Genomic DNA, 26,949 nt, shown 5'->3' with positions numbered 1-26,949 from the left:
GTTCCAGGTTCTACCTGAAACAGCGCTAAATTCATTGGCGATTCTGTCACTCTCAATGGCAATACAGTCAAACACGCTATCTGCCACCCTCTCCTCATTAAGAACACATTGAAACGTCCTGGCTGGAGAATAACAGGAGCCAATAGGGACAAACTCCTGATAATAACATCGCTTTGGTTATTAGAACACTCAGTTTAATATCAACCACTTTAATCTGCACTTTGATATCGCTTTTGGAAATACAAACATTAATAAGAGGGTGTACAATGTCAGTAAGTTGCTGTGTTAAGTATTGAGATCTTCAGGCTATTACAAAAGCATTAGTACAATATATACAGTACCATACAGATATGTGTTTTTTACAGCTTTAAGTTTTGTAATTCATAAAATGTGTTGTACATGTTACAGCTGTGGCCAACATGTTTTTATCCCCTAGAATTTTAGTATTGAGACATCATTTATAAAATAAAACTATAGAAACATAATTTAGATCTCTTTATTTAACATTGTGTAATCAAATAAACTGCAAAATGATATCGCAAAAGTCTACTGGTAGCCATAATGGTAGTACAGTGTTTCATGTTAGATTTCGAAATGTCACATTTTTCAATTATATGGAAAACTACAAAGCTGTATGTAATTCAGTATGTTAATATAACATTATTCAGCAGGTTTCATTCGACTTTATGAAGCAAAATTAGTTATTTCTACAGGGTGGTGCAAAAGTTTTGTCCAGAGGTGTACTGTATTCCAAGTTACACAGTTATATGTTTTTAATGCCAGGTTATAAGTAAACTCTTGACAGACTCTTCTGGTCAGTTTCACAGGCCCCGGTTAGCACTATTCTTTAATATTGGGTAAAGGAGTCCACAACTGGTATTAGTGCTAATCAGGGTCTGTGAAACCAGCCCTTTGGAAGTCCTTTTGAAGTGAAAAGTCAAAAGTGTTGGACTTTAATTTGATATATATTATATATGTGTTACCATAAGCACATTCAAATAAATAGAGGGTGCTAATAACATACCTTTTTACAATGGATAAACACGCCATTGACAAGGGTTACCAGACGTCCAGGGAAAAGTGGGATCGTCCCCGGCAAAAACAGTAAAACTGTTCAATCGTCACGGTTTTGCTAATTTTCTACTCACGTTTTTTATAAAAGTACAAAACTGTAGCAGTGTGCTCAGCAACTTGACAGCACTGTAATTTATTATACATAAAACAAAATAAATACATTTATGGATTACTTGTTTAATAATTCTGATTATGGGTTTAATAATTAATATTCTTAACTTATATTTAACTTCCTGGACCATGGCTAGTTTATTTTGTATTTTACCTTGGAAGTTTACCTAGTTAGTCACAATTGCATTTTTATTAACACAGACGATTTTATAACTGACAAGAAAAAATGATATATATATATAAATTTTAATATATATATATATATATATATATATATATATATATATATATATATATATATATATATATATATATATATATATACACACACACATATATATAATTTATTTCCTAGCAGATGCCCTTATCCAGGGCGACTTACAATTGTTACAAGATATCACATACAATGATTATTTTTTACAAATTATTTTTACATAGAATTACCCATTTATACAGTTGGGTTTTTACCGGAGCAATCTAGGTAAAGTACCTTGCTCAAGGGTACAGCAGCAGTGTCCCCCACCTGGGACTGAACCCACGACCCTCCAGTCCAGAGCCCTAACCACTACGCCACACTGCTGCCCATATACACACACACACACACACACACACACACACACACACACACACACACACACACACACGTTAAACTTTTTTTTATTATGATTGTGTTATTATTTATTTTAACTGCTTCAGAGTTGCTACAGTTTCAATTAAATGAAGAAAAGTCCTGTTTTTTCACTCTTGAAATCTGGTAACCCTACCACTGACTGATAACTTTGTACAATACTGTACATGAAAGCCACGACTGAAAGGTCATTTGAAGTCTCTCTGAGTTTCCACTTCTGATCAAGTGGGTGCAAAAAGTAAGCGTTTGAAAGAGAAGAGAAAGCGTCCAGGAGAATGCTTTTTAAAAACCTTTCTGTGTGAGATTTGAGGGCGTCATTTCTCACCAGCATCGGGGGAAATACTTCTTGGTGTGAGATTGACAACTTTGATTCACAACTTCGACAGAGAGCTACAGGGTTTAGTGTGAGATGAAGAAAGCCTGATGCATTTCAAACCAGCAACAGGAGCAACACACCCTTAAAAAAGTTTACCATGGTATTTCCCCAAGCTTTTCCCACAGTTATATTACTCATTTACCCTAGTTTACCCTGGCTTTCCTTGTTTATGAATATGCTTTACCATATCTCGTTTTTCTTTACAATGCTTACCCATGCTTTAACTATGTTTTTTTACACTTTGCTATGCTTTTACTTATGGGGAACTTTTATAAGGGTTAGTTTACCATAACTTCTTTTTTAATATGCTTCATCATACTTCTTTGGGCTTTACAAAGCTTTCTTTGTGCCTTATTACTACTTTTGCTGGTCTTTTACAAAGGGAAACTCAACATAATTCTTAGTAAAGGCCTGACCGACTACAGAGTCTGACAATATAATGAAAAAATAAAGGGCAGTAAACAAAATACTTGACGACAGCAGACAATCTTATTGCAGTACTGACATATCTGTATTGCAACTAGAGCCCTTGCTATATAACTCTCTCAAACTCTGCTTTTGTACCATTTGATAAATCTGTATCTTCTCAATGGCATCCTATTTTACATTCTGCAATGAAAAGAACTTACTTAAATGTTAAGCAGATAGACATGATCATGCTCTCTTGACCTTTTGAGAAAGATACGTAAATGTGCCCGTGGCCACAAACCAGCTGATCAAAAGTTCAAAGAAACAATAGAAAATAAAATACCGAGAACAATGAAGTTGTAGCAGCGACAGAGGAGATCAGACTACAGGAACAATTGCTATCTAACACTATCGATATAATGCACAGCAGTTTTATATACAGACAGATTGATGATGATCTTCAATACATTTTTAATCATTTAGCTGCTGCTTTGAAACCTTTTGCAATCACTTTCAAATGGAACCCATTGAGGTTTCAGTGTAAAGAATGCTGCTATTATAAAAAAAGGCTGCTGTCTTGAAAAGGCAACGACTATGTATAAAATAACAAAGGCTTTGATGAACACACATGGGAGGAAATTGCAAAAGTGACAATACATTTTAAAAAAAAAACAGCCACAATAAAGGGACTGGATTCATATAGTGTTGCTCTCCTTTGGTCTACAAACTGCCTCGACAATTTATAGATTTTTTGTTTTAGAAGCGTTACTTTGAAAACTCATTGCCACCGGACATAACAATTATTTTTTGTTTTGCTTAAATAGTTAGTTGTTTCCTTTAATATTTATATTTATATTTATAAATCAATCCAAAATATATATATATATATATATATATATATATATATATATATATATATATATATATGTTTCAAATGTATAACAGATACAGCAGGGTGCAAATGTATTCGAACACCTCAAGATTTGTCATTTATATCCTTTATATATCTGCCTGCATGAAAAGCTCTGAGTGTGTGAATTTCAATTTCCGCTCAGTAATCAGCGATATAGAAATAATAGGCACTTGTGTGTGAAAATGTTACACCCCTTTGTGCTTTAATTAGGCATCTTAAACACTTGCGGCTGTGTGTTCCTTTTCTCTTACTATTTTAAACTGCATGTGTGACCTATTAAAGTTATCAATTCAATTAGACAATTGCTAATTTGCCTATTTTGACAATTTCCCTAGATTTTCAGTTCCAGTGGTTTGATTTCATATGCACAACAAATCAAAACTACAGAAGCAATGGGGTGTTTTAATTTGTATGCTGTATAAATGCATACAAAATGCATATAATAATATACTAGATAATAATAGACAAAGGTGTTTCACTAGTCTAGTTACTCTCTTCCACAAACAGGTTGCAAATTGCACACTGGAGCACACACTTTGAGAAACGTTACTAGGTTTGCAGCATTGACAGTTTAGTTTCTGTTCACAAAATATGGTGCCAATTTCACACTGGTGTTACAACAAGGCTAGTGAACTGGTCCAAATAGTCAGATTCCCTAGCAGTAAAACACACAGCCTATGGGGTTTCAAATCCTCAACTTAATTTTTGCTCTCAATAAAAACACTGAGATGTTAATAAATGCATACAGTACTTACAGCTCTGGCCAAAGATTTTGCCTCACCCTATAGAATTAACAAATTTTGCTTCATAAAGTCGAATGAAACCTGCTGAATAATATTACGTTAACATATTGAATTACCCACCGCTTTGTAGGTTTTCCATATACTTAACAAAAAGCTGACAAAAAATGGAAATTTTCAAAATCTAACATGAATACAATCTTAAGGTGAGGCAAAAAAAGTTTGGCCATAGCTGTACATATAGAAATACTAAACTAAACAACTAATCAACAAAACTCATTTTCAATGTCTTCTAGTCGAAACCTTTATCCCTGAATTTATTTAGGTTATTTATAGTATCTCTTAATGATATTAAAAAACATGACAAACCATGCTAAAAACCATGGCAAATGTATTGCACATCCATGGGGAAAGCATAGGGAAAACAACCACTGTAAACGTTTGTAAGGGTTGTTGAGTGTTGAGTGTTTTGTATTCATGGAGGGATACGTACAGAAAATGCTGTTGTCAATCTGAAAAACCAAGCAGCTGGTGTTGAAAGGACAGACGCGCTCTCTTCCCTCTCTATTTCTTCTGAATTTCTTTTTTCTTTAAGTAGCGCTACAGCAGTGATCGCTTCAGATACACATTTGTAATCTTGCACGAGCCCCACCCAATCAAAGTCATGGCGAGGTGTGAAAACCACACGCAAGCTGCGCCGAGCGCACGGGCGATGACTGTTTGTTTTCTCATGCACAGCTGCCGACAAACAAACACACCGCGTTCTTTTTTTATTCTCTCTATCTGATGAAGAGAAGCATAAAAAACAAACAAAAAAAATCCTCAACAAAAAACGTGCTTCCCTTGCCGGCGCTCGTCTGTAGGGGGCAGTATAAGGAATCCTGGCTATCCCTCGTCTTGTTGACTCGGGATAAGGCCAGTTTGCCAGTAAGTACTGTAGTGTACTTACCCTTATAAAACTTTACCACGGTATTTTTGCAATCCCCCCATGTTTTTCCAATGGCTATACTATGCATTTACCATAGTTTACCCTGGTTTGCCATGTTTATTAATATGCTTTAGTGTGCCCCGCTATTCTTTACAATGCCTGCCCATGCTTTAACATGCATTCACTGTGCTTTATTACACTTTGCTATGCTTTTACTATGGGAAACTTTTATAAGGGTTAGTCTGCCATGTTTTTTTTTTTAATATGCTTTACGGCTGCCAGGTTCCTGAACCGGCTGCCAGGTTCCTGAATGCTGTGTAACAGGTAGTGCATCAATAAGGCAAACGTTTGCTGTATTTATTATTTCAAATGGGAATTTTCATGGGGAGCTACATATTACACGGCAAAGGGTCCACTTCATAGAAACCATGAAATCCGTGAATGGTACAGATTGTAATCAGTAACTCCATGATCGTGATTGCAGACATCACATTTATGTCCTGCCAGTCCCTAGAAAGGACCCATTGTTTGGAGGTGGGAGTAAAAAGCAGAACAAATTCTGCACATCAAGTGGCCCTGATTGGAGATGAATAGATTTCAGAGACTACAGTGGGAAAATGTTTCTCTAGAAGAGCGTACACTAATCTATCCATGGATACAAAGACATGGCAGCCCATATATACTATTCCCTATAATCTCAATGCTATAAGGATGCCTGTGTACAGTTTGAATGTTGCTGCTGTTGTTGCTTATCTTTTTTTAAAGCTCAGCTGTTTGCAAATCCAGAGACCCGACACCACACATACCCAACGTTCATGTAACCACCCATCGTTCTGAAACACTTAGATTAGCCACCTGGCACAGCGAGGTTTCTGTACGCACTGTAGGGTCTACTGTATGACAATGCCCTGCATACAGTGAAACTAGGACACCGCCACAAGACGTGAATGTACGACACAGGATTTTAGAGAGGGAACAATTAATCGATTTCTCGGTTATTGATTGTCGTGGCTTTTATTTTTGCGAGCCTCGACTCAACTTTAATTTATCTATTTATCACTCTGGTACCCTACTTGGAGACTCATATTGCCAGTATCACCTGCTTTCCTGGACTAAAGCTGAGAAATGAAAAAACTGCCTCGCCTTGCTTTTTTAATGACAGTTTTCTCAATGCACTACTATGTATAATTAGTGCTGCACGAAATGATTACTTGATTATTCGGATGAGCTCTCCACAGGCGAGGGTCATTGGTGCTGACTGGGCTAGTTTACCACTCCGAGGGCAACGAGTGAAGAAACAGCTGATTGTGGTGATCGCTGCTTTTCATAGACTCACACAAACCCTAGCAGCTGTTTCTTCCCTCCTTTCACTCTGAATGGTAAATTAGCCCAATCAGCACCAATGAGCATCACCTGCGGAGAGTTGAATCGAATCATCGGTTTGTGCAGAACTAATAGTAATGTAATGTACAACTAAATAAACCAACAGCTTTTGAATCTCTTTTTAAAAAACGACTTACTGACTTCCCTAAGGGTTTCATCAACCAACCAATCAATGCTGATAAGCCACAACTGGACTGTTTCAACTACGGATTTTTAGGGATAACCCCGGGATAAACACAGATAGGTAGTTGATGCAATCCAGGATGATTCCCCCCCTGCCCCAGTGGTCTATGCCGGCGGGATAAACTGTAGGTTGATCATTAAAAAGAACTGGTTTAATGACACAGTGCAAGCTTTTCTGACCCACATTGCGTACGACACAGGCGACCGCAAGCCAATATGCACCTGACTGCCTGTTAAAACTCTCGTTCTGCTCTCCCCGTGAGCCGCTGAGACACACACCGTTGTGTTTCACATGCCAGCTGGCGTACCAAGCAGGGTCGTCTAACGTGTTAAAAAAAACAAAACAATCAACGGCTACAAACAAAAGATCCCGTGGTGTGAGCTGCAGCTGAGGCAAGCTGTGCGGAACCTGCTCCACTGCCAGATGTGCATCAAGCAGACTGCACAGCTCTGATCTTCACACAGCAAACCCCCCCCCCCCCACAAGCTCACTGCAGTGCGCCTGTGCTCGCTACAGAACCTGCCATATACACAACTACGCAGTGATCTGATTCAAGCATTCAAAATCCTAAAAGGTATCGACAATGTCGACCCAGGGGACTTTTTTTACCTGAAAAAAGAAACAAGGACCAGGGGTCACAAATGGAGATTAGATAAAGGGGCATTCAGAACAGAAGATAGGAGGCACTTTTTTACACAGAGAATTGTGAGGGTCTGGAACCAACTCCCCAGTAATGTTGTTGAAGCTGACACCCTGGGATCCTTCAAGAAGCTGCTTGATGAGATTCTGGGATCAATAAGCTACTAAGAACCAAACGAGCAAGATGGGCCGAATGGCCTCCTCTCGTTTGTAAACTTTCTTATATTCTTATGTTCTAACTGTACAGACGCAACATTCGCAGGACACTTTGGAGAAAGTCCGTTTTTTATTCACCCATAATAATTTAATGGGATTTCAGTGAAAATAACCTTATAATAGTTTACCACAGTATTTTTGTAATTTCACCATCCCTTGGTCGTGCTATTTATTTATCACAGTTTGCCATGTTTTTGAACACCCTTTACCATACCTCTCAGTGCTTTACAAAGCTCCCCTATGCTTTATTACACTTTGCTATGCTTTTACTCGGGGAAACTAAGGGTTCGCTGGTTCACGTTACTCATTTAATAAATATCTGGACTGTGTTGGATGATGAGAGAGAAGCTGAGAAGCCAGGCGCTCAGGTTTCTGTGTGTAATATGTTGGCGGTGTAGTCATATCCCAGGAGGGTCTGTCTAACTTTTAAGAGAAACGCAGGCAGGTTGCTTTGCTGTGTGATTAAAAAGCCTGCCCTCCCCTGTGCTTTACAATGCTTACCTATGCTTTCACTGTGCTTGATTACACTTTGCTATGCTTTTACCTTGGGGTTAGTTTACCATGCACATTTATTAGAGCACCTGTGGCAAAGTGCCCGCCCCTGTGTGTATTTTGTGTGTTATGTGTTGTATGTTGCGTGTGTTAATGTTGGTGTATAGATTGGTACACGGGATATAAACGGGTCTGTGTTTCACGTGTGTTTAAAAGTGTAGATTTGTATTTAGGCACGAGGAGGGCACAAATCACTTCACGTGCTGGTTAAATGTAATATGTGAGCACGGGGTTGCACAGAATTAATTCACGTGCTGGGATTCAAGTGAATAATTAATTAGTAATTGAATCCCAGCACAACAGTATAAATAGGCACATTTTTAGTCACTCGGGGTTGGGTGTTCGGTGAGTGGAGAACGGGAGAGAGAGAGAAGGAGAAAAGTAATTGTTAAAATAATCGTTAAAAGAAGCTCACCGTGTTTTGTCTGTTTGGTCCGTTTTTGTTTGTCTTTTTTATTTTGGCGCAAGTGCCGTGTCCTGGTTTTGTGCTGTTTCAACCCTTTTATTTGTTAATAAACGCTGAGTGCAGCCATAGCACTCAGCTCATCACAACCACCCCTCTCTGTGTTTGAATTCCTTTCTGGTCTGACGCAACCCACTCTGGCCGTCTTTGTGACACGTGGTGTCTTCGTGGGATAGCCGCGCCTCCAAGCGTCAGACCAGGAGGGGTTTTGTTTAAAAAAAAAAAAAAAAAAAAAAAAAAAAAAAATTATAATATTATGGCAGAAGACGCCATCAAACTGCGGGACTGGTTCCTGGAGAATGCTGGGCTGGAGGCCCAGGCTCTACCCATAGTCGTCCGGGCCCTGTGGATGATGGACAGTGAGAGATGGGAGGCCTATCAGGAGGAACACACCCCAAACACCTTGGAGGAAGGTGTGGAGTTTCTCCTCAGCTACCTGGAGGCAACGATAAAAGGAACAGCAGCCCAGGTAGCAGGCCCACCAGCAGAGGGTGAATGCCTGCTGTCCCCATCTCCACCAGCAGAGGGTGAATGCCTGCTGGTTTTGCCTCCACAGCCTGAGTGGGAGGAGCCCGAACGTCCTACGCCTGAGTGGGAGGCGCCCGAACGTCCTACGCCTGAGTGGGAGGAGCCCGAACGTCCTACGCCTGAGTGGGAGGAGCCCGAACGTCCTACGCCTGAGTGGGGGGAGCCCGAACGTCCTACGCCCAAGAGGGAGGAGTCGGTGCGTCCACAGCCCAAGAGGGAGGAGTCGGTGCGTCCACAGCCCAAGAGGGAGGAGTCGGTGCGTCCACAGCCCAAAAGGGAGGAGTCGGTGCGTCCACAGCCCAAAAGGGAGGAGTCGGTGCGTCCACAGCCCAAAGGGAGGCAAGTCGGGGTTTCCACAGCCCTGGGACCCAAGCCACCAGCAGAGGGAAAATGCCTGCTGGTTCAGCCCCAAGAGCCGGAAGGGGAGGAGTTACAGGCTCAACCCCCTGAAAATTTTGGGGGGGGAGAGGGGCAGGAGGCTGGTGTCCCCCAGCAACCTCTATTCATGCTGCTGAAGGCAGCACGGGGCGCACCAGCCCAGCCGCCACAGCGGAGGGAGCCAGCGCCGCCAGGAGCAGAGGAGCTGCCTCTGCCTCCGCCACCTCCACCGGCAGGAACAGAGCAGCAGGAGCGGCCTCTGTCTCCGCCACCTCCACCGGAAGGAGCAGAGGAGCAGGAGCTGCCTCTGCCTCCGCCACCTCCACCGCTTCCTCCACTAGGAGCAGAGGAGCAGGAGCTGCCTCTGCCTCCACCACCACCAGGAGCAGAGGAGCTGGAGCTGCCTCTGCCTCCACCACCACTAGGAGCAGAGGAGCAGGAGCTGCCTCTGCCTCCACCACCGCCAGGAGCAGAGGAGCTGGAGCTGCCTCTGCCTCCACCACCGCCAGGAGCAGAGGAGCTGGAGCTGCCTCTGCCTCCACCACCACCAGGAGCAGAGGAGCTGGAGCTGCCTCTGCTTCCGCCACCGCCCGGAGCAGAGGAGCAGGAGCTGCCTCTGCTGCCCGTACCTCCACAGGGAGTACGGTGGCCGGAGCCCCAGAAAGGGGAGCTGCCGGCCACGAAGAAGGGGGACGAGGTCTGGAGACCACTTTCCCCAGCAGCAGTTTCGCTGCAGGAGTTCTTGTGGCCGGAGCCCCACAGGAGGGAGCTGCCGGCTACGAAGAAGGGGGAGGTCGGGGGACCACCTGCCCCCACAGCTTTTTCGCTGCAGGACGGGACCAGCATGCTGTCAGCCGTGCCACTACCGGCAGGGGAGCTGACAGCATTTCCAGCCATGGGCCCACTGAAGCCTCCCTTCCCAGCCCGAGACTTTGGCCTGGACTGCTGGGTATTTAAGGGGGGAGGTGGCCGTTGAGGCCATGTGTGCTTTGCACAGGGGGGGGTATATGTGGCAAAGTGCCCGCCCCTGTGTGTATTTTGTGTGTTATGTGTTGTATGTTGCGTGTGTTAATGTTGGTGTATAGATTGGTACACGGGATATAAACGGGTCTGTGTTTCACGTGTGTTTAAAAGTGTAGATTTGTATTTAGGCACGAGGAGGGCACAAATCACTTCACGTGCTGGTTAAATGTAATATGTGAGCACGGGGTTGCACAGAATTAATTCACGTGCTGGGATTCAAGTGAATAATTAATTAGTAATTGAATCCCAGCACAACAGTATAAATAGGCACATTTTTAGTCACTCGGGGTTGGGTGTTCGGTGAGTGGAGAACGGGAGAGAGAGAGAAGGAGAAAAGTAATTGTTAAAATAATCGTTAAAAGAAGCTCACCGTGTTTTGTCTGTTTGGTCCGTTTTTGTTTGTCTTTTTTATTTTGGCGCAAGTGCCGTGTCCTGTTTTTGTGCTGTTTCAACCCTTTTATTTGTTAATAAACGCTGAGTGCAGCCATTGCACTCAGCTCATCACAACCACCCCTCTCTGTGTTTGAATTCCTTTCTGGTCTGACGCAACCCACTCTGGCCGTCTTTGTGACAGCACCCTATTGCTTTTGTAGTTTTGATGTGTTGTGTATAGGAAATCAAACCACTGGAACTGAAAATCAAAATAGGCAAATTAGTGACTGTCTAAATGTTGACGACTTTAATAGGCCACACATGCAATTAATCTAAAATAGTAAGAATAAAGGCCATAGTAAGAATAAACGAGATTTTTTAGAAGTTGTTTAAGATACCAAATTAAAAGCACAAAAGTGGTCTCACTTTTTCACACATGCATGCCTATTATTTCTATAGTACCGATTACTGATCGGAAACTGAAATTCTCACACCCACAGGTTTTCATGCAGGTAGATATATAAAGGATATAAATGCAGTGTGTGTGTGTGTGTGTGGGTGGGTGTGGGTGGGTGTGGGTGGGTGTGGGGGGGGGGTACTTTGGCAAGTCATTTTACAATACATTCTGCATGTAGCACAACTGTATACTAGTGGGTGCTCTGTGATTGGTAGTTTTTACTTTCAAATCAGAAGACTAGGAACGGAATCCTGAAGAGGCGGAACACTGTTCCGGACAGTTACGCGCTAAATTAAACCCCTGTATAAAAATGACAAACCTTGAGGGGTTCTATGCAATACACTGGTACACTACTGTATGAAGTGCAACATTGGGCAGATCTATGAATTTCATCAGCTGCAATTACTTTGAAACATAAAAGATGAGCGTTGCTATCTGAGGCTGGCGTGTCTCCAGCCCGTCTCCGTGGGTTGGTTTTTCCGTACCTTGTGCTCCTGCAGTTCCCGGATGGTGTCCTGCGCTTTCTCCAGGCTCTGGCTGGCGGCCGTGCACTGCTGTCTCACCACGGCCAGCTCCCGCTTGATCACGTAATTCTCCTCCGCTTCCAGAGCGCGAGTCACCTGACCCTGCCGTCACCACGGGAGGAAAAACAAAACAGAATAAAAGATACCGTCCTGGAGAAAGCAGCCGAGGAACGAAGCGCCAGGAGATCAGTGTTGCATGCGTGTCTCTCTGGGAATATTCATTCTTATAGGAGTAGCAAGGGGATTGTTTTGGTCTAAATGTGGGGTGGGGAACTGGGGTTAATTTATTATCTGGTCCAGGGAACAGCAGGGTACAAAGCCAGAGAGAAAGGCACCTTCTGTAAGTTTGTCTTTACAATAAAATTGCATGCATCACAATACCAGCATGCAATGCAACTGTAGTGCACAAGGTGGCGCTAGAGGTCCCAAAATGAACTTTTATTGAACCTGCAGATGCATGACATTAAACACAATGGGAACATGCATGCAAAATGCCAACATTTTTTCGGGCAGTAAAACATTTAAATAAAATAAAAAAATGATCTACTGGGCAGTATTTTACTAACAGGGGCAGCAGTGTGGAGTAGTGGTTAGGGCTCTAGACTCTTGACCGGAGGGTCGTGGGTTCAATCCCAGGTGGGGGACACTGCTGCTGTACCCTTGAGCAAGGTACTTTACCTAGATTGCTCCAGTAAAAACCCAACTGTATAAATGGGTAATTGTATGTAAAAATAATGTGATATCTTGTAACAATTGTAAGTCGCCCTGGATAAGGGCGTCTGCTAAGAAATAAATAATAATAATAATAATAATAATAATAATAATAATAATAATAATAATAATAATAATAATAATAATAAATTAACAATGACAAGTCTTTTTTGATGTCTATGTCTAGTAGTATTTTACATGTGAGTCATATAACTCAAAAGATCCGTTCTGCCCGCCGACCTCTTCTCACATACCTGCTGTTTCCATCTGCACTGTGTTTAATGACGTCACTGTTAAAACATGCTGCTAGCGGGGAAACACCATTGTGATAAATCTGGAGTTTAAGGGCGGCTGTCTTTGAATCTGCAGCCGTTTGAATGGTATTCTGAACACCAGCACCCAGCCTCTCTCATGCAGCCCATTCAGGATTAGTCATGACCAAAGTGAGGGGGTGCGTAGGTGAGTGAGTGAGTGAGTGAGTGAGTGAGTTGGCAATGTGATGGAGGTCATGCTTTGAATACAGTACCTGAATCAGCCTATCTGCCAAAGCAGCACTCTCCTACGAGACAAGGAGGGAGGAATACCAAGAGAGAGAGAGGGGAGAGGAGGCAGGAAGAGTGAGAGAGAGAGAGGGGAGAGAAATGGGAGAGGAGTGAGTGAGTGAGAGAGAGGGGAGAGGAGAGAAGAGGCAGGAAGAGAGAGAGAGAGAGGGGAGAGAAATGGGAGAGGAGTGAGTGAGTGAGAGAGAGGAGGGAGAGAAATGGGAGAGGAGTGAGTGTGAGAGAGGACAGAGGAGGCAGGAAGAGAGAGAGGGGAGAGGAATGGGAGAGGAGTGAGTGAGAGAGAGAGACAGGGGAGAGAAGGCAGGAAGAATGAGAGAGAGAGAGTGGGGAGAGAAATGGGAAAGCAGTGAGTGAGTGAGAGGAGAGAAGAGGCAGGAAGAGAAAGAGAGAGGGGAGAGACATGGGAGAGGAGTGAGAGAGGGGAAAAAGGAAAGAGGAGAGAAACAAAGTAGAGAGAGGGGGAGAGAGGGAGCAGATTGATATGAGAGCGAGGGGGTGGATGTGAGAGAAGTGAGAGAGGAGATTAAGAGGGAAGACATGGGAGAAAAGGGGAGGGGAGAGGGGGAGAAATTCAAGAGGCAGATTAAAAGCAAAGAAGAAGGGAGAGCAGAGAGAGGGAGAAGAGAAGGGGAGATCCAAACAATTAGAGAAAGAAGAAAAGGGAAAGAAAGAGGGGCAAAAAGAGAAGATTCACAAAACAGACCCCAGCAGCACAGGAAATGCAATAAGACTGCGCAGCAGAACCTAGTCACTACTCTACCAGGGAGCAGAGACACAGGACTAGCAGCAGGAGAAACAAAACACGTACAAATAAACAGCCTCATCGTGGTCAGGGTACTGAGGCATGATTTAATTGCAGTAGTCTTTAACATACAGGAGCGGGGCAAATAAATAGAAACGGCTGCCATGACTTTGTCAATACGGTGCTGTAGGGCGAGCATGGGCAGGCAAGTCCAGGATACAACCTGGAGCAAGGGGGGCCAAAGTCAGCCCTTCCACTCCTGGTCTTTGTTCCAACTCTGGTCTAAATTGTTTAATTGAACCAATTAAACCTCCATCCAGACCCTGAAGTAGTTAATTATATAATTTTACCTGTTAAACCTGAAGTGGAATGGAACATTTTGCATCACCCTATGGAACTAACTACTTTGCTTCATAAAAGTCAAATGAAACCTGCTGAATAATGTTCTTTTGTAGTTTTCCATATACTTAACAAAAAACTGAAAAATATGACATTTCGAAATCTAACATGAAATACTGTACTGCTATTATGGCTTCTAGTAGACTTTTGCAACATCATTTTGTAGTTTCTTTGATTACATGATGTTAAATGAAAGATTTAAATTATGTTCATAATATATATATATATATATATATATATATATATATATATATATATATATATATATATATATATTATATATATATATATATTTTTTTTTGTCTCAATACTAAAATTCTAGGTGAAAAATGTTTGGCCATAGCTGTAGAGTGAAGCCCAAACAGCACTAAAAACAAAATCAGGGTGCAGTCTTGTATATTGAAGTAACTGGCAAGCAATCCGTCCACGTCTGTCATATCTAAAAATTAAACTTTTGTGAATTACAAAAAAAACGTGTGCTTCAGCTAGCAGGTGTTTTTATATGAAGAGCTAAAACGCACACTTACAGCCGTGTGCACATGCATTTGAACCCCTACAGATGTGTCATTTATATCCTTTATATGCCTGCCTGCGTGAAAACCTCTGGGTGTGAGAATTTACATTTACGGTCAGTAATCAGCGATATAGAAACAACAGGCACTCGTGTGAAAATGTTAGACCGCTTTGTGCTTTAATTAGGCATCTTAAACAACTTCTAAAAAGTCTCACGCATTTGACCATTTGTGACTGTGTGTTCCTTTTCTCTTACTATTATAAATCAATTGCATGTGTGGCCTATTAAAGTCGTCAATTAAATTAGACAATCATCAATTTGCCTAGTTTGACAATTTTCCAAGATTTTCAGTTACAGGGAAGTGATTTCATAAGCACAACAAATCAAAACAGAAGCAATGGCAGTGTTTTAATAAATCTGTACAAATCATACAGGCGCCTGTGCTTGCCGTCAATGTCTAATCCCATGAAGTACGATCACACTCACATTACCTGTCACATCACAGAATGTGCAACGCGACTACAGGCGAATATAAATGCATTCAAAGTCATAAAATGACAGCGCAAATGTTGTTATACAGAACATACCTTCATTTGTATCCAGTCACTGCCATGGGTTTAGTCAACAGATTCAGTGGTGCGGTGCACTTCAAATTACTGAGATGTCAAAGCTTTGGTTTTATTGGTTATACGTACAAGCCCCATTATGATAAACGGCAATGCGATTCCATGCCAGGTTTTACTGTGAATCTAGAGAGGCCAGGCTATGCTTTTCCTCTCTACCGGTTTATTAAACCCTGGAATGGCTCCAATCGCTATGCAGTGGGAGTCTTGCTTTCATCATGGACTGCAGTCTGTGCAATGTTCTGTATAGTAGGCAATAGCATTAGACTATGGTACTCACTTTCTCCAGGGTCTCAATCCTCTGTTTCAACAGACGGTTTTCAGTCCGTAGTCTCTGGAGGTTAAAACGAGAATGCTTCCTTATTAGTATTATTTGGCAGCCGTATTGACCCAGACAATCAATATCAATATATCTTTCACTGGAAATATATGCAAGTAAGAATATGAACATGCAAACGTTTCACCTGTGGTAAAAAACCAGAAACATTACCAGCAAGGTTTTCTACTATCACTTCACTATTTTTTCTTTTTTTCTTTTTATAAATTTGGAATCAGCAATTATTTTTTCTCATTTTTCTCCCCAATTTGGAAACCCCAATTATTTTTTATTTCAACCCAGCCCACCGCTGCCACCCCCGCCACCCCCGCGGTGACTCAGGAGAGATGAAGACTGACACACGCGTCCTCCGAAAACGTGTACCGTCAGCCATCCGCTTCTTTTCACTCTGCAGCCACTTCAGAGCTACAGCGTCGGAGAACCACACAGCTCTGGTCAATTCACAGGCAGGCCCACAGGCGCCCGGCCAGTTTACAGGGGTCGCTAGTGTGCGGTGAGCCGAGGACACCCTGGCCGACCTAAGCCCTCCCCACCTGGGTGGCGCTTGGCCAATTGTGCGCCGCCCCCTGGGAACTCCCGTCCACGGTCGTTAGTGGAATAGCCTGGACTCGAATTTCTCCCAATTTGGAATGCCCAATCGCTTTTCCCCTCACTGCAGCAATTCCCCACATGGCTCAGCAGACCCGAAGGTTCAGTGGGCGTCCTCCGATCCCATGACCAAGCCACCTTCCTTTTTCACCCAGGAACTCGAGAGCGGTTGTCAGCGAGCTAGCGGCCTCTAGAGGACAAAGGCCAGCCCTGCAGGTGTCCGCTCCGAGCTCATTGAGCACTTGGTCAGCACTTGGTCAATACGCTGTAGAGCGATAAGGAGAAACTGTCCCTGCCTGTTTTACCTCCCTAACACACGGGAGCGCCTGAGCCAATGTGACTCTACCTCCAGTCCCCAGTGAAGACTGGTGTACTTCGCACAGCCAGGAAGCGAACCTGCGCTGTGTGACTTGCCCTGCGCACCACGTGGCTGCGCTTCTACCAGGTGAGCCACACGGGGATCCCCACTTTACCTTTGCAATCATTCAGAGTGGTTCTCATTGCAATTACTCAAGTACTGTGCTTTTATTTATTTATGTGTGTTGCTTTAACTAGGAGTTCAGCAGCTGCAGTTCAGTTCAAGTTGCCTGCCATAGATATATGTAATGTAGGCTAGAACAGCCAGTGTCCTTATATTAGTAAGCGCCAGCACCATCTAGTGCACAGCAACTGTAATGCCAGCAAAACAAAAGGAAACTTAATCCAGTGGCAGATCACTAGATGGCTCTTACCTCTATAAAAACACTGACTGTCTGTGTTGCATATATCTGGAAGCACAGCTTAATAAAATAAGTAACACAGTGTTTGAAGCACTCAGAAAGGGGACATAAGCGCATGACAAAGAGGGAAAAGAAATCCAGAGCTGCTTCCTCTTGAGGCTGTTTCCAGACACGCACCTTAATCTCGATTTGCTCCTCCATCTCCTTGTTCTTGATGGTGGTGTATTCCTTCTCCAGCCTACAGGGACAGAGACAGGGGACGGGTGCAAGTGTTGTGTTATTAGTGGAATTATAACCAACCGCAGCACATACAGACACAGACAAACACACAAGGGAACTCACACACACAGTGGAGATATTAGCCCTACCTTTTCATTTTCTTAGGGTTGTACTTTATCTGATAAGCCCTCAGTATGAGCTTGTCCGGGCAGCTTTCAAACTGATGAGGAATCACCTTCTGGAAGTGCTGGGAACAAAACAAATCGACACAGGGTTTTACTGACCCCACTCTAGGTGAGCCACCATTTCTTACAAGGTTAACACGTCGTGTGTCGGGTGTGTTTTATTGTTATAAGGGATGTCCTCTTGTCCAGTTTGGATGAGAGGTTCTGACTGCTCAAACAGTGCGAAATTACGTCTCTTATAAATATCCACATGGTGTATTACCTTATAATAAATCACAAAACAGAACGCTGCACTCAGGAACTAGTATTAAATATGAACAGGTTAATAGTGTGGTATGTTCCAGGGATGGGAGGACATCTGTACAAAGCAAGAACTGGCTATCAATCTTAATATTGCAGTTGGATAATACTATTAAACGGAAAAAAGTGTTCTTTTGTGTTGCATGTTCTACGCAAGTGATGACCTCTGCAAACAGATGGAATATTTGTAAAATCCTTAACGTCTGATTTCTGGTACGTGATTTCTCATATGAGAGAGACATGTTGTTGAAGCTGACACCCTGGGATCCTACAAGAAGCTGCTTGATGAGATTCTGGGATCAATAAGCTACTAACAACCAAACGAGCAAGATGGGCCGAATGGCCTCCTCTCGTTTGTAAACTTTCTTATATTTAAACAAAACTACAACAACATCACACATTGCACAAGGAGGTCCCAGTAAGTAAATGTGTTCATTATATAAAGAAACACTGAAGTCCTTTGCAGTTTGCACCATCCTCGTGTGCTGTGACTGTCGCAGAGCTGCTGTTGCAGTGATCTTACCTGAGACATGCCCTCCATGTCCAGCTGGATCAGATCAGTCTGGTTGTACTGGAGAATCGCCATTCCCACCCGGAATATAATCTCCAGGCCCTGCCATTCACAACACAACAGAACGACAATCACCAAGATATCTGCAATGTTGAACACAGCAGATCCCAGGCTCCCTCGTTAGCCTTAAGGCCGCTGCACACACCTGATGCATTTCTGTGTCCAGCTTGAACTTCAGAAGTGTTATGAGCGAATTTAACAAACACGTGCATTACCTGTTGTACTTGGTAGGAATTGACGTACCGTACCGATGCATTGATTTTGGAATCAAAATTCAGATTCTGTCCAATTTTATTGTATGTGCATGTAAAAATGACTGATGCTGTTCACTGTCGGTGACATGCAATATGTATTAGGGACTGCAATGAAAATCCTAAATGACCCCCCCCCCCCCACGCGCCCCGCCCCGCCCCGCCCCGCCCCGCCCCGCCCTCCTGCTGCAGTTCACTCTCACCTCATACATGAAGATGTCGAATATCCTCGTGGCTACCGGCAATGGGTAGAAAGTAAGGAAGAGAGTGAGGAACCAGGAGGAGGCGTACATGGAGGTGTGGAAACTCTGCGAGCGGAAATGAACATTCAGCTCTGGCAACTGCTCCTGAGAGAGACAAGGAGAGGAACAGGGAGAGAGCGAGTGAGAGAGACAAGGAGAGGGACAGGGAGAGAGCGAGTGAGAGAGTGCCTGTGCATCTGCTGCCATACAGTACTTCTGTAACACAGGCATCTAAAGTTGAGGGAACACGAAGTCACTTTGTGGATTGGAACTTGGTTTCAGGAGACTAGGTTTCAAGCCCCTGCATGGCACACCAGGGGAGGCTTGGGGTTTGATACAGCAACCTTAAACTAGGTCTCCCAGTCTCCTGGAATCGGGTTTCAAGCCACATCTTAAAGGTTTGTGTGGGGGCCATGTTTCATCCATAACTGTCAAACACTTGACTAGGGCTGAATTTACTGAAAGAAACTCAATAAATTCAATGATAAATGCAGGGATGGAAATAAGAGTCACGTTGCACAGCAGTTGATCCATACCTGGTGTGACTATGAGTTTAATAAAACACACTTGAGCTTGTTACCTATACGCTGGGGCTAATCAAGCTCGTAGTAAAACCTGGAATGGGGTTGAAACTGCTATGCAATGGGAATCTTTTTTCCATCCCTGTCAAACGTTTCGACTAGAAGTCTTTATCAATGTCTTCAATTTCAACATCTTTTTGAAGACACTGAAAAATACTTGGTCATTGAATTTATTTAGGGTTTTGTTTGGCAGTCATGTTTCCCTTCATATAACTCAATCAAAATAAATACAAAACTAAAGTGCGACAGTGAAAGCCAAGTGATTGAATAACCTACACATTGTATGAAAATGTATAAAATGATTTTGCTCAAATTGCGAAATGAAAAATATCAAACAAGCAAAGAACAAAACAGAAAAGAAAAGAAGAGACAGCTTCTTCGGTCTTTGAGTAAAGCAATACAATCAAATTGCGAAATGTGCTTTGAGCAAACGCACAGTTCCCGAACAGATTTTGAAGACGCAAGGCTTCATTTCTTGCAAGTGCAACAAGTTTTGTCAAATGAAGAAGTGCTTCCGTGTGTGTTAAGGGCGTTGAGTGTGATTCTAAATGCCACAGCAGCAAGCAGTGCTTTGTATGTTTCTAAATCTGTGAGTTTAAAAAAAAATGTTTTAATAAAGCATACTTCTGTTTCTTTCTTTCGCTTACAACACAGTGATTTGACAAACGTGGACTGACAGACGTAGTCTTATATATGAATAAAACAATCCATTTTTAATTGTGTTTTTTCCTCTAAAACTGTATTTTCTAAATAAGGTGAGAACATTATGAGCGTTATTTCAATGGTTTAACTTCCTGCATTCAGAATAAATACATAAATAATGAATCAATGACACGTATCTCATAAATATAATTGACTGAATTAATTGCTATTCGCAGATTGAGCAGCATCTTCAAAACCTGTTCAGGAACTGTGCATTTGCTCTAAGCACATCTTGCAATTTGATTATATCGCTTTACTCAAAGACTCAATAATTAACAAATCATTTTTGTGTGGTAAACTCAAATCTCCCCCTCCCCCTCCCCCTCCCACACCCTACAGCTGGAAATTCTAGAACCAGCACAGGCGAGATGACCAGGAGCCAGAGAAACAGACAGAGGGAAGATTGTAACCCAAAAATAAAGACCCACCTGCTGGTTCTGCATGATTTACAAGCATGGTGGTTCAATGGAAATGTGTGTATTTGGTTCCACCTTGTGGATAAATTTATCACTGGCTTTTTTTTTTTTTTTTTAACAAATGTCATACAATGCACCTACTGTCCTTGTGTTATAAGCTTCCTGTAATTCCATTTTGGGGGTTAACTAAATTAATACCAATTTCGTATTTATCGTTATTATTAAGCTATGCTAAAGGAAGCATGTTCATATTCAGCTCACAGAGATGCAGATAAAAACAGGTTTCAAAGGGGCATGTGTCCCTAACCAGGGATGGAAATAAGACTCCTATTGCATAGCAGTTTCACCCATTCCAGGTTTTACTACAAGCTTGGGTGTGTCTTATTAAACTCTTAGTAAAACCAGCAATGGATCACACTGCTATACAATGGGAGCGTTATATCCATCCCAGCCAACTACAAAACACTATAGTGATACATTTAAGAATACTAAAAGAAACCAAATTATTATACAAAATTACAAAAGTTTTGAAGAGAAGTCTTCATTGAAGACAGTTGGTACTGCACATGTAACCCAACAGCAGGACCTGTGCAGCTTTGAAAAATGTCTGCATCGATTGCTTTATAAAAATGAGGACCTGTATATGGACTGGAAGGGACAAGTGTGAGAGCGCCCCCTACCTGCAGCATGTACTCAAACTGGTAGATGCACAGGCCCAGCTCGGCCATGCTGGGTTTGAAGAGCTCTCGAAGACGATACTCCTGCATCAAGCGGACGAACACGCAGAACGCCTCCTCCTCTGGCATCTACACAAGGTCAAGGAAGTCGAATTCACTCTTACTTATAACTTACTGGATGCCTTATTTTGCTCTTACTTGAATCGCTTTTATTGTACTTTCATATCTGCTCTTATCAGTATTATGACAGGTCTGTAATGTGATATTCTATAATGTGATACTCTGTACTGTGATAACTTGTAACAATTGTTATCGCCCTGGATAAGGGCGTCTGCTAAGAAATAAATAAATAAATAAATATTAATAATAATAATAATCGTGGGAGTGGGATTGATAAACTCGGGTACATTGTGACCTGGCATAATGTTCTGTGTCTGGAACATCAGAACTCACGCCAAGAAGTGAATTTGTTTCCTTATCATAGCGGAAGCAGAGTTCACGAAGTTCAGCTTCACACACATGCAGTTCGGGAAGTTATACAAGACAGGCACTTGAGAGTGTGAGTGAGACAAGCTTACCTGAAGACAGACCACCTCCGTACCCGAGCTTTCTCCCTTTCTCATTAGGCAACAGATCATTATCTGTTATGTGCTAATCCTTTGCAAAATGATTTAGTTTCCCCGACAGGGTTTATTTACCTGCATGAGGAGCAGCCCCACGATGAAGGCGCTGCCCTGGCAGTACCCCACCTCCCTATCCACCAGCGAGTACGCCTGTAACACAAACACACACAGGGAGCCACATTGAAAATCACAGCTATTCCACGTCTAGCATCGGACACCTTAAGAGATCTGTTCTCTTTAAAAGACCAGCCCGCTTTCCTGGACTAAAATCCGCGCCCATTCTTAAAAACACACACACACAAAAAAACTTTCTACAAAGAAGCAGCTGGGATGGAAATAAGACTCCTGTTGCATAGCAGTCTGATCCACTCCTGATTTTACTATGAGTTTAATAAGTCACAAAGCTGAACTTGTTACCTACACACTGTGGCTAATCAAGCTTGTAGTAAAACCTGGAACAGGTGAAACTGCTGTGCAACGGGAGGCTTTTTGCCAGCTCTGAAGCAGCCAAGAGATGTTAAAATATACCACCCTTGAAACACCTTGATTAAAGCTGTAAATAAGAAATGAAACAAACAGGTTAGGATCTAGAGGGGTGTCCAAGTTTTAATCGTATGACGGAAAGCAGCTGCATTTGCAATAACCAAGCACATAATGACAACATGTTTTGACTACAAGTCTTTTCAGTGTCTTGAAATGAACAGACTTTGTGTCTAAAGTATTTCCGAACGTCATCAGTGTAAAAGACTGGTTCGCTGTGTACCGTAGCACCCTGGCCTTTGCACTTCTCTGAGTCAACATCAACCGCAAGCCTGCCCACACATTGCGGATGCTAATCCGATATTTGGCTGACTTTTGAAATTGGATTACCAGCACCACCGTGCCTGCTGATTTGTGATGCCCGGTTATAAGGAGGGTCCCCTCTACCTTCATGACGTTGAAGAGCACCTCCTGCCCCAGGGAGTCTTGCCCCTTGAAGAAGTCGTGCTCGGGGTAGGTGCGAGCGATGTCCCTGCGGATCAGCTTCTCGCACGGAGACGACATCTTCAGCAGCTCGGAGTACTGGTTCTTCACTGGCATGTCCGCCGCGTTGCCTAGCAGCTGCCACACGATGGCCCGGAAGTGATGCGGGATGCCCTTCCGGATCAGTTCCTGTGGGGAGAGTGCACCGGTTCAGACGGACATTGGGACACACAGAGTCACAGACAGACAGACAGACAGACAGTCAGACAAGCAGGGAATGAGGAAGCCACCAAAACTGATTTTTTTTTTTTTTAACCTGCCAGGCCATCATAAAAATTGCAAAGTTTGTTGTGTGAAGTGTTTCATCGCTGCGTTTAATTTTATAAACTTGAAAATCTTGATCTTGAGGAGAACACTCCAGTACGCAGGACAGACACAATCCCTCAGTAGAAGCTCAGAATTGCAAGCACAATCGCTTGTTCAGAAGAGTGACACATCTGTGTGTGTTCTGTTTTCATTTCATCCGACGGCATAATAATAAGAAGCTCAAACAGGAAAGGTAGGATAGCTGCTGTGTTTAACTGGCACGATTCTCAGGCTGACTCTTCACGGTAAAGTAGACAGGAGACCTGTTTCCAGTTTCAAGTGGTGTGTTTGGTTGAGCGGTCGATTCGTAAGTGCAGCGTCAATGGTACGGTACTACATGGCCAAAAATCTGACACAGCCACTTGTCCGATCCATAACTAATAGGCACTCAACAGTGCTAATTTAAGAAAGAAGCAATAAATTCAATGACAAACGTTTCCACTAAAAGTCTTTCTCAATGTCTTCCCTTTAATTTGAAGGTTATCGAAGGAAATGTGTAAATACCATTTGAGATTTTCAGAGTTTGAGACAGACTTCTAGTCGAAATATTCGCCATTGAATTGATTAAGTTAATTTCTTAAATTAGCCCAATTGAGTGTCGAATAGTTATTAATCGGACAAGTGGCTATGTCAGCACCATACTCCATACACCATAGAGCTACGGCATCACCCTACAGAATTAACACGTTTTGCTTCATAAAGTCGAATGAAACCTGATGAATAATGTTATTGTTTTGAATTACACACCGCTTTGTAGTTTTCCATATACTAAACGGAAAATTTGACATTTCGAAATTTAACATGAAATACTGTACTACTATTATGGCTTCCGGTAGACTTTAGCGATATCATTTTGTAGTTTCTTTGATTACAAGATGTTAAATAAAATATCTAAAATTATGTTCATTTATTTATTTATTAAATTATGATTCTAGGTGATGCAAAACTTTTAGCCATAGGTGTTCTCTCTATTACAAAGTTATGGGCAAATATATACAAATATTATATTTAAATTGACTGCGCAACCAAACACACCTAGAAACTAGAAACTGGGGTCCTGGCTGCTGTAGCGTGAAGAACGAGAGCGATTATTACTATCTGAATGCAGTTCCTCTTCGTGTTGCTGACGCTGTGTGTCCCACCTTGAGCAGCTTGTCCTTCTTGCGCCTCCACTCCTCCCACTCGTTGACAATGCGGCCCCACAGGATCCAGGTGTCCTCCTCCAGGTGGCTCAGGTTACTGCTGGCTGAGGAGCTGGAGACCAGAGAGGAGCCGCTGTTCCTGCGGGAGCCACTCATCGAGCGCATCGACTTCGAATCAGCTTCTAGCAACCTGAGAGAGACAGACACAGACAGCGGGTGACCGAGCTTCTCAAACCAGCCTCCTTACACCAAATGACTACGTGTTGAGCACCAAGACTTCGAAGCCACTTCTAACAACCTGAGAGAGACAGACACAGACAGCGGGTGACTGAGCTTCTCAAACCAGCCTCCTTACACCAAATGACTACGCGTTGAGCACCAAGACTTCGAAGCCACTTCTAACAACCTGAGAGAGACAGACACAGACAGCGGGTGACCGAGCTTCTCAAACCAGCCTCCTTACACCAAATGACTACGCGTTGAGCACCAAGACTTCGAAGCCACTTCTAACAACCTGAGAGAGACAGACACAGACAGCAGGTGACTGAGCTTCTCAAACCAGCCTCCTTATACCAAATGACTACGCATTGAGCACCAAGACTTCGAATCAGCTTCTAGAAACCTGAGAAAGAGGAAGAGGGAGAGGTAGCGAGAAAGAGAGAGAGAGAGTCACTGAGCTTCTTCAACTAGTATCCTTACACCCATTTACTGCTCACCAAGCACATCGACTTTGAATCAGCTTCCAACAACCTGGGAGAGAGAGAGAAGGAGCGCTTCTCAAACCTCAAACCAGCCTGTAGAAATGATGAACGTCACTGGCCAGGCTGTTGTAACCAGGAAGAGAGACTCAGAGGCAGAGAATGCAGGTTTAAGAGCTGGAGGGCATGTTTGATAATAATAATAAATAAACAAAACACTAAAGAGACATGCACAAAAACACATTAACAAATAAAACTGGCTCAAGGGCCAAAACAACAGGCTATACAAAACACTCACGGATGTAAATAAGCACAGATGAATGGCACAGCACGGAACACGAAAAAAACACACGCCACATACCTTCACCAGCATTACCTCCAACACACTAATGATCACAGTATGCATACACCTGTGACTTAATTAATCACTGAAACATTTATTCACTTCGCAGCTCCAGACATATTCCCATGTGTGTTTTTGCAGGGAGGGTTACACAGCCTATTGCTGCTGGCTGAGGAGCCTGAGATCAGAGGGGCTTCTACCAGCTTGAGACAAAGACAAACTAAATACAGACAGCATGTTTTATTGTTTGGATTTTAGGCTTTAACCTCGAAAAGATGATCAAAGACTCCTGGAACAGAACGGAAGAAGAAATAGGCGTTAATCCCTTCAAATAAAACTAAAACACCCAGCAGCGCTAAAATAAAAACTTAAGACACTCGGTGGCAAACGAAGTCTTTTGAAATGTCTTTAATGATGAAGTAAGTTTTGGTTCACATGCTTCTAATTTTCTTCTTTAAACACTGAAGACAGCGAGAAAGACTTTCAGTCGAAACCTTTGTGATTGGATTTAATAAATTACTTTCAATCTTTTTTAATCCCTTAAAACTCTTAAACCTGATAAAGCACAAACCTAAATCTATGTAGTAAAACATTTGGGGAACTAATATGGAACTGATAAGGCAGCTCTAGTTAGATCTGACACTGTTTAGGTCATTAAAATAGTCCAATTTTAGTACTCAGCAGTGCCCCCTCTAGAGGAAGACTGCAGTATTACCTGCTCTCCTCCTCCGCAGTGCCCCCTCTAGTGGACGCCCTCAGTATTATCTGCTCTGCTCCTCTGCAGTGCCCCCTCTGGTGGACACCCTGAGTATTATCCACTCTGCGCCTCTGCAGTGCCCCCTCTAGTGGATGCCCTCAGCATTACCTGTTCTGCTCCTCAGCAGTTTCCCCTCTAGTGGACACCCTAAGTATTACCTGCTCTGCTCCACAGCAGTGCCCCCCTCTAGTAGACACCTTCAGTATTACCCGCTCTGCTCTTCAGCAGTGCCACCCCTCAGTATTACCCGCTCTGCTCTTCAGCAGTGCCCCCTCTAGTGGACACCCTCAGTATTACCTGCTCTGCTCCTCTGCAGTGCCCCCTCTAGTGGACACCCTCAGTATTACCTGTTCTGCTCCTCCAGCTTGGCCAGCAGCTCCAGCTCATCAGGGCTCAGGTTGTCGGAGTCGGCCGGGGAGCAGGCTGGCACAGACAGGGTGGCATCGTGCGAGGAGGAGTCTGGGCTGAGCGCCGGGCTGCCCGCTGAGTTGGGGTCCGCTTCCTGAGCGGAGGGAGGGGTGGAGGGCTCCATGGCCTCCAGAACGGGGCTACCAGCTGGGTTCAGTTCCAACGCGGGGGTCGACATGCCTGCTGAGATGAGGGGGAGGCTAGTGGAGCACAGGGCCTTCTGAATAATGATGACTCCTCACCTGAGAGTACAAGGAAGGTGGTCTGATTATATTAGCATGACGTAAGTGCACTCTCTTTGGTTCGCTAGCTGACTGAATCACAACACAAGCATGTTAAATATTGAAAAATGTGAATAAGTAAAGTGATGTTATACAGCACAGAGCTTGTACAATTCATGCTCAACATGGTC

At 43.1% G+C, this 26,949-nt stretch overlaps 1 protein-coding gene across 1 annotated transcript in view; it reads right to left on the bottom strand.

Moving 5' to 3' along the window:
* The window catches only part of LOC117965551 (EVI5-like protein), a 57,973-nt gene that overhangs the window by 24,419 nt on the left and 6,605 nt on the right, over positions 1-26,949 (bottom strand). Inside the window, exons 2-14 of the mRNA XM_059007161.1 lie at positions 26,477-26,779; positions 24,332-24,521; positions 22,788-23,012; positions 21,936-22,010; positions 21,241-21,366; positions 18,823-18,966; positions 18,321-18,410; positions 17,462-17,559; positions 17,271-17,331; positions 15,730-15,783; positions 13,135-13,167; positions 11,831-11,999; positions 10,617-10,631 (exon numbers count right to left, since the gene is read on the bottom strand). Of these exons, the coding sequence (XP_058863144.1) occupies positions 10,617-10,631; positions 11,831-11,999; positions 13,135-13,167; positions 15,730-15,783; positions 17,271-17,331; positions 17,462-17,559; positions 18,321-18,410; positions 18,823-18,966; positions 21,241-21,366; positions 21,936-22,010; positions 22,788-23,012; positions 24,332-24,521; positions 26,477-26,715 (1,519 nt within the window). The 5' untranslated portion in view covers positions 26,716-26,779. The remainder of the gene's footprint in view (positions 1-10,616; positions 10,632-11,830; positions 12,000-13,134; positions 13,168-15,729; positions 15,784-17,270; positions 17,332-17,461; positions 17,560-18,320; positions 18,411-18,822; positions 18,967-21,240; positions 21,367-21,935; positions 22,011-22,787; positions 23,013-24,331; positions 24,522-26,476; positions 26,780-26,949) is intronic.

The sequence above is a fragment of the Acipenser ruthenus genome, chromosome 34 (genome assembly GCF_902713425.1).
Source record: "Acipenser ruthenus chromosome 34, fAciRut3.2 maternal haplotype, whole genome shotgun sequence".
NCBI lineage: Eukaryota > Metazoa > Chordata > Actinopteri > Acipenseriformes > Acipenseridae > Acipenser > Acipenser ruthenus.
The sequence above is the reverse complement of the archived record's forward strand: the minus strand, read 5'-3'. Positions and strand labels throughout refer to the sequence as shown.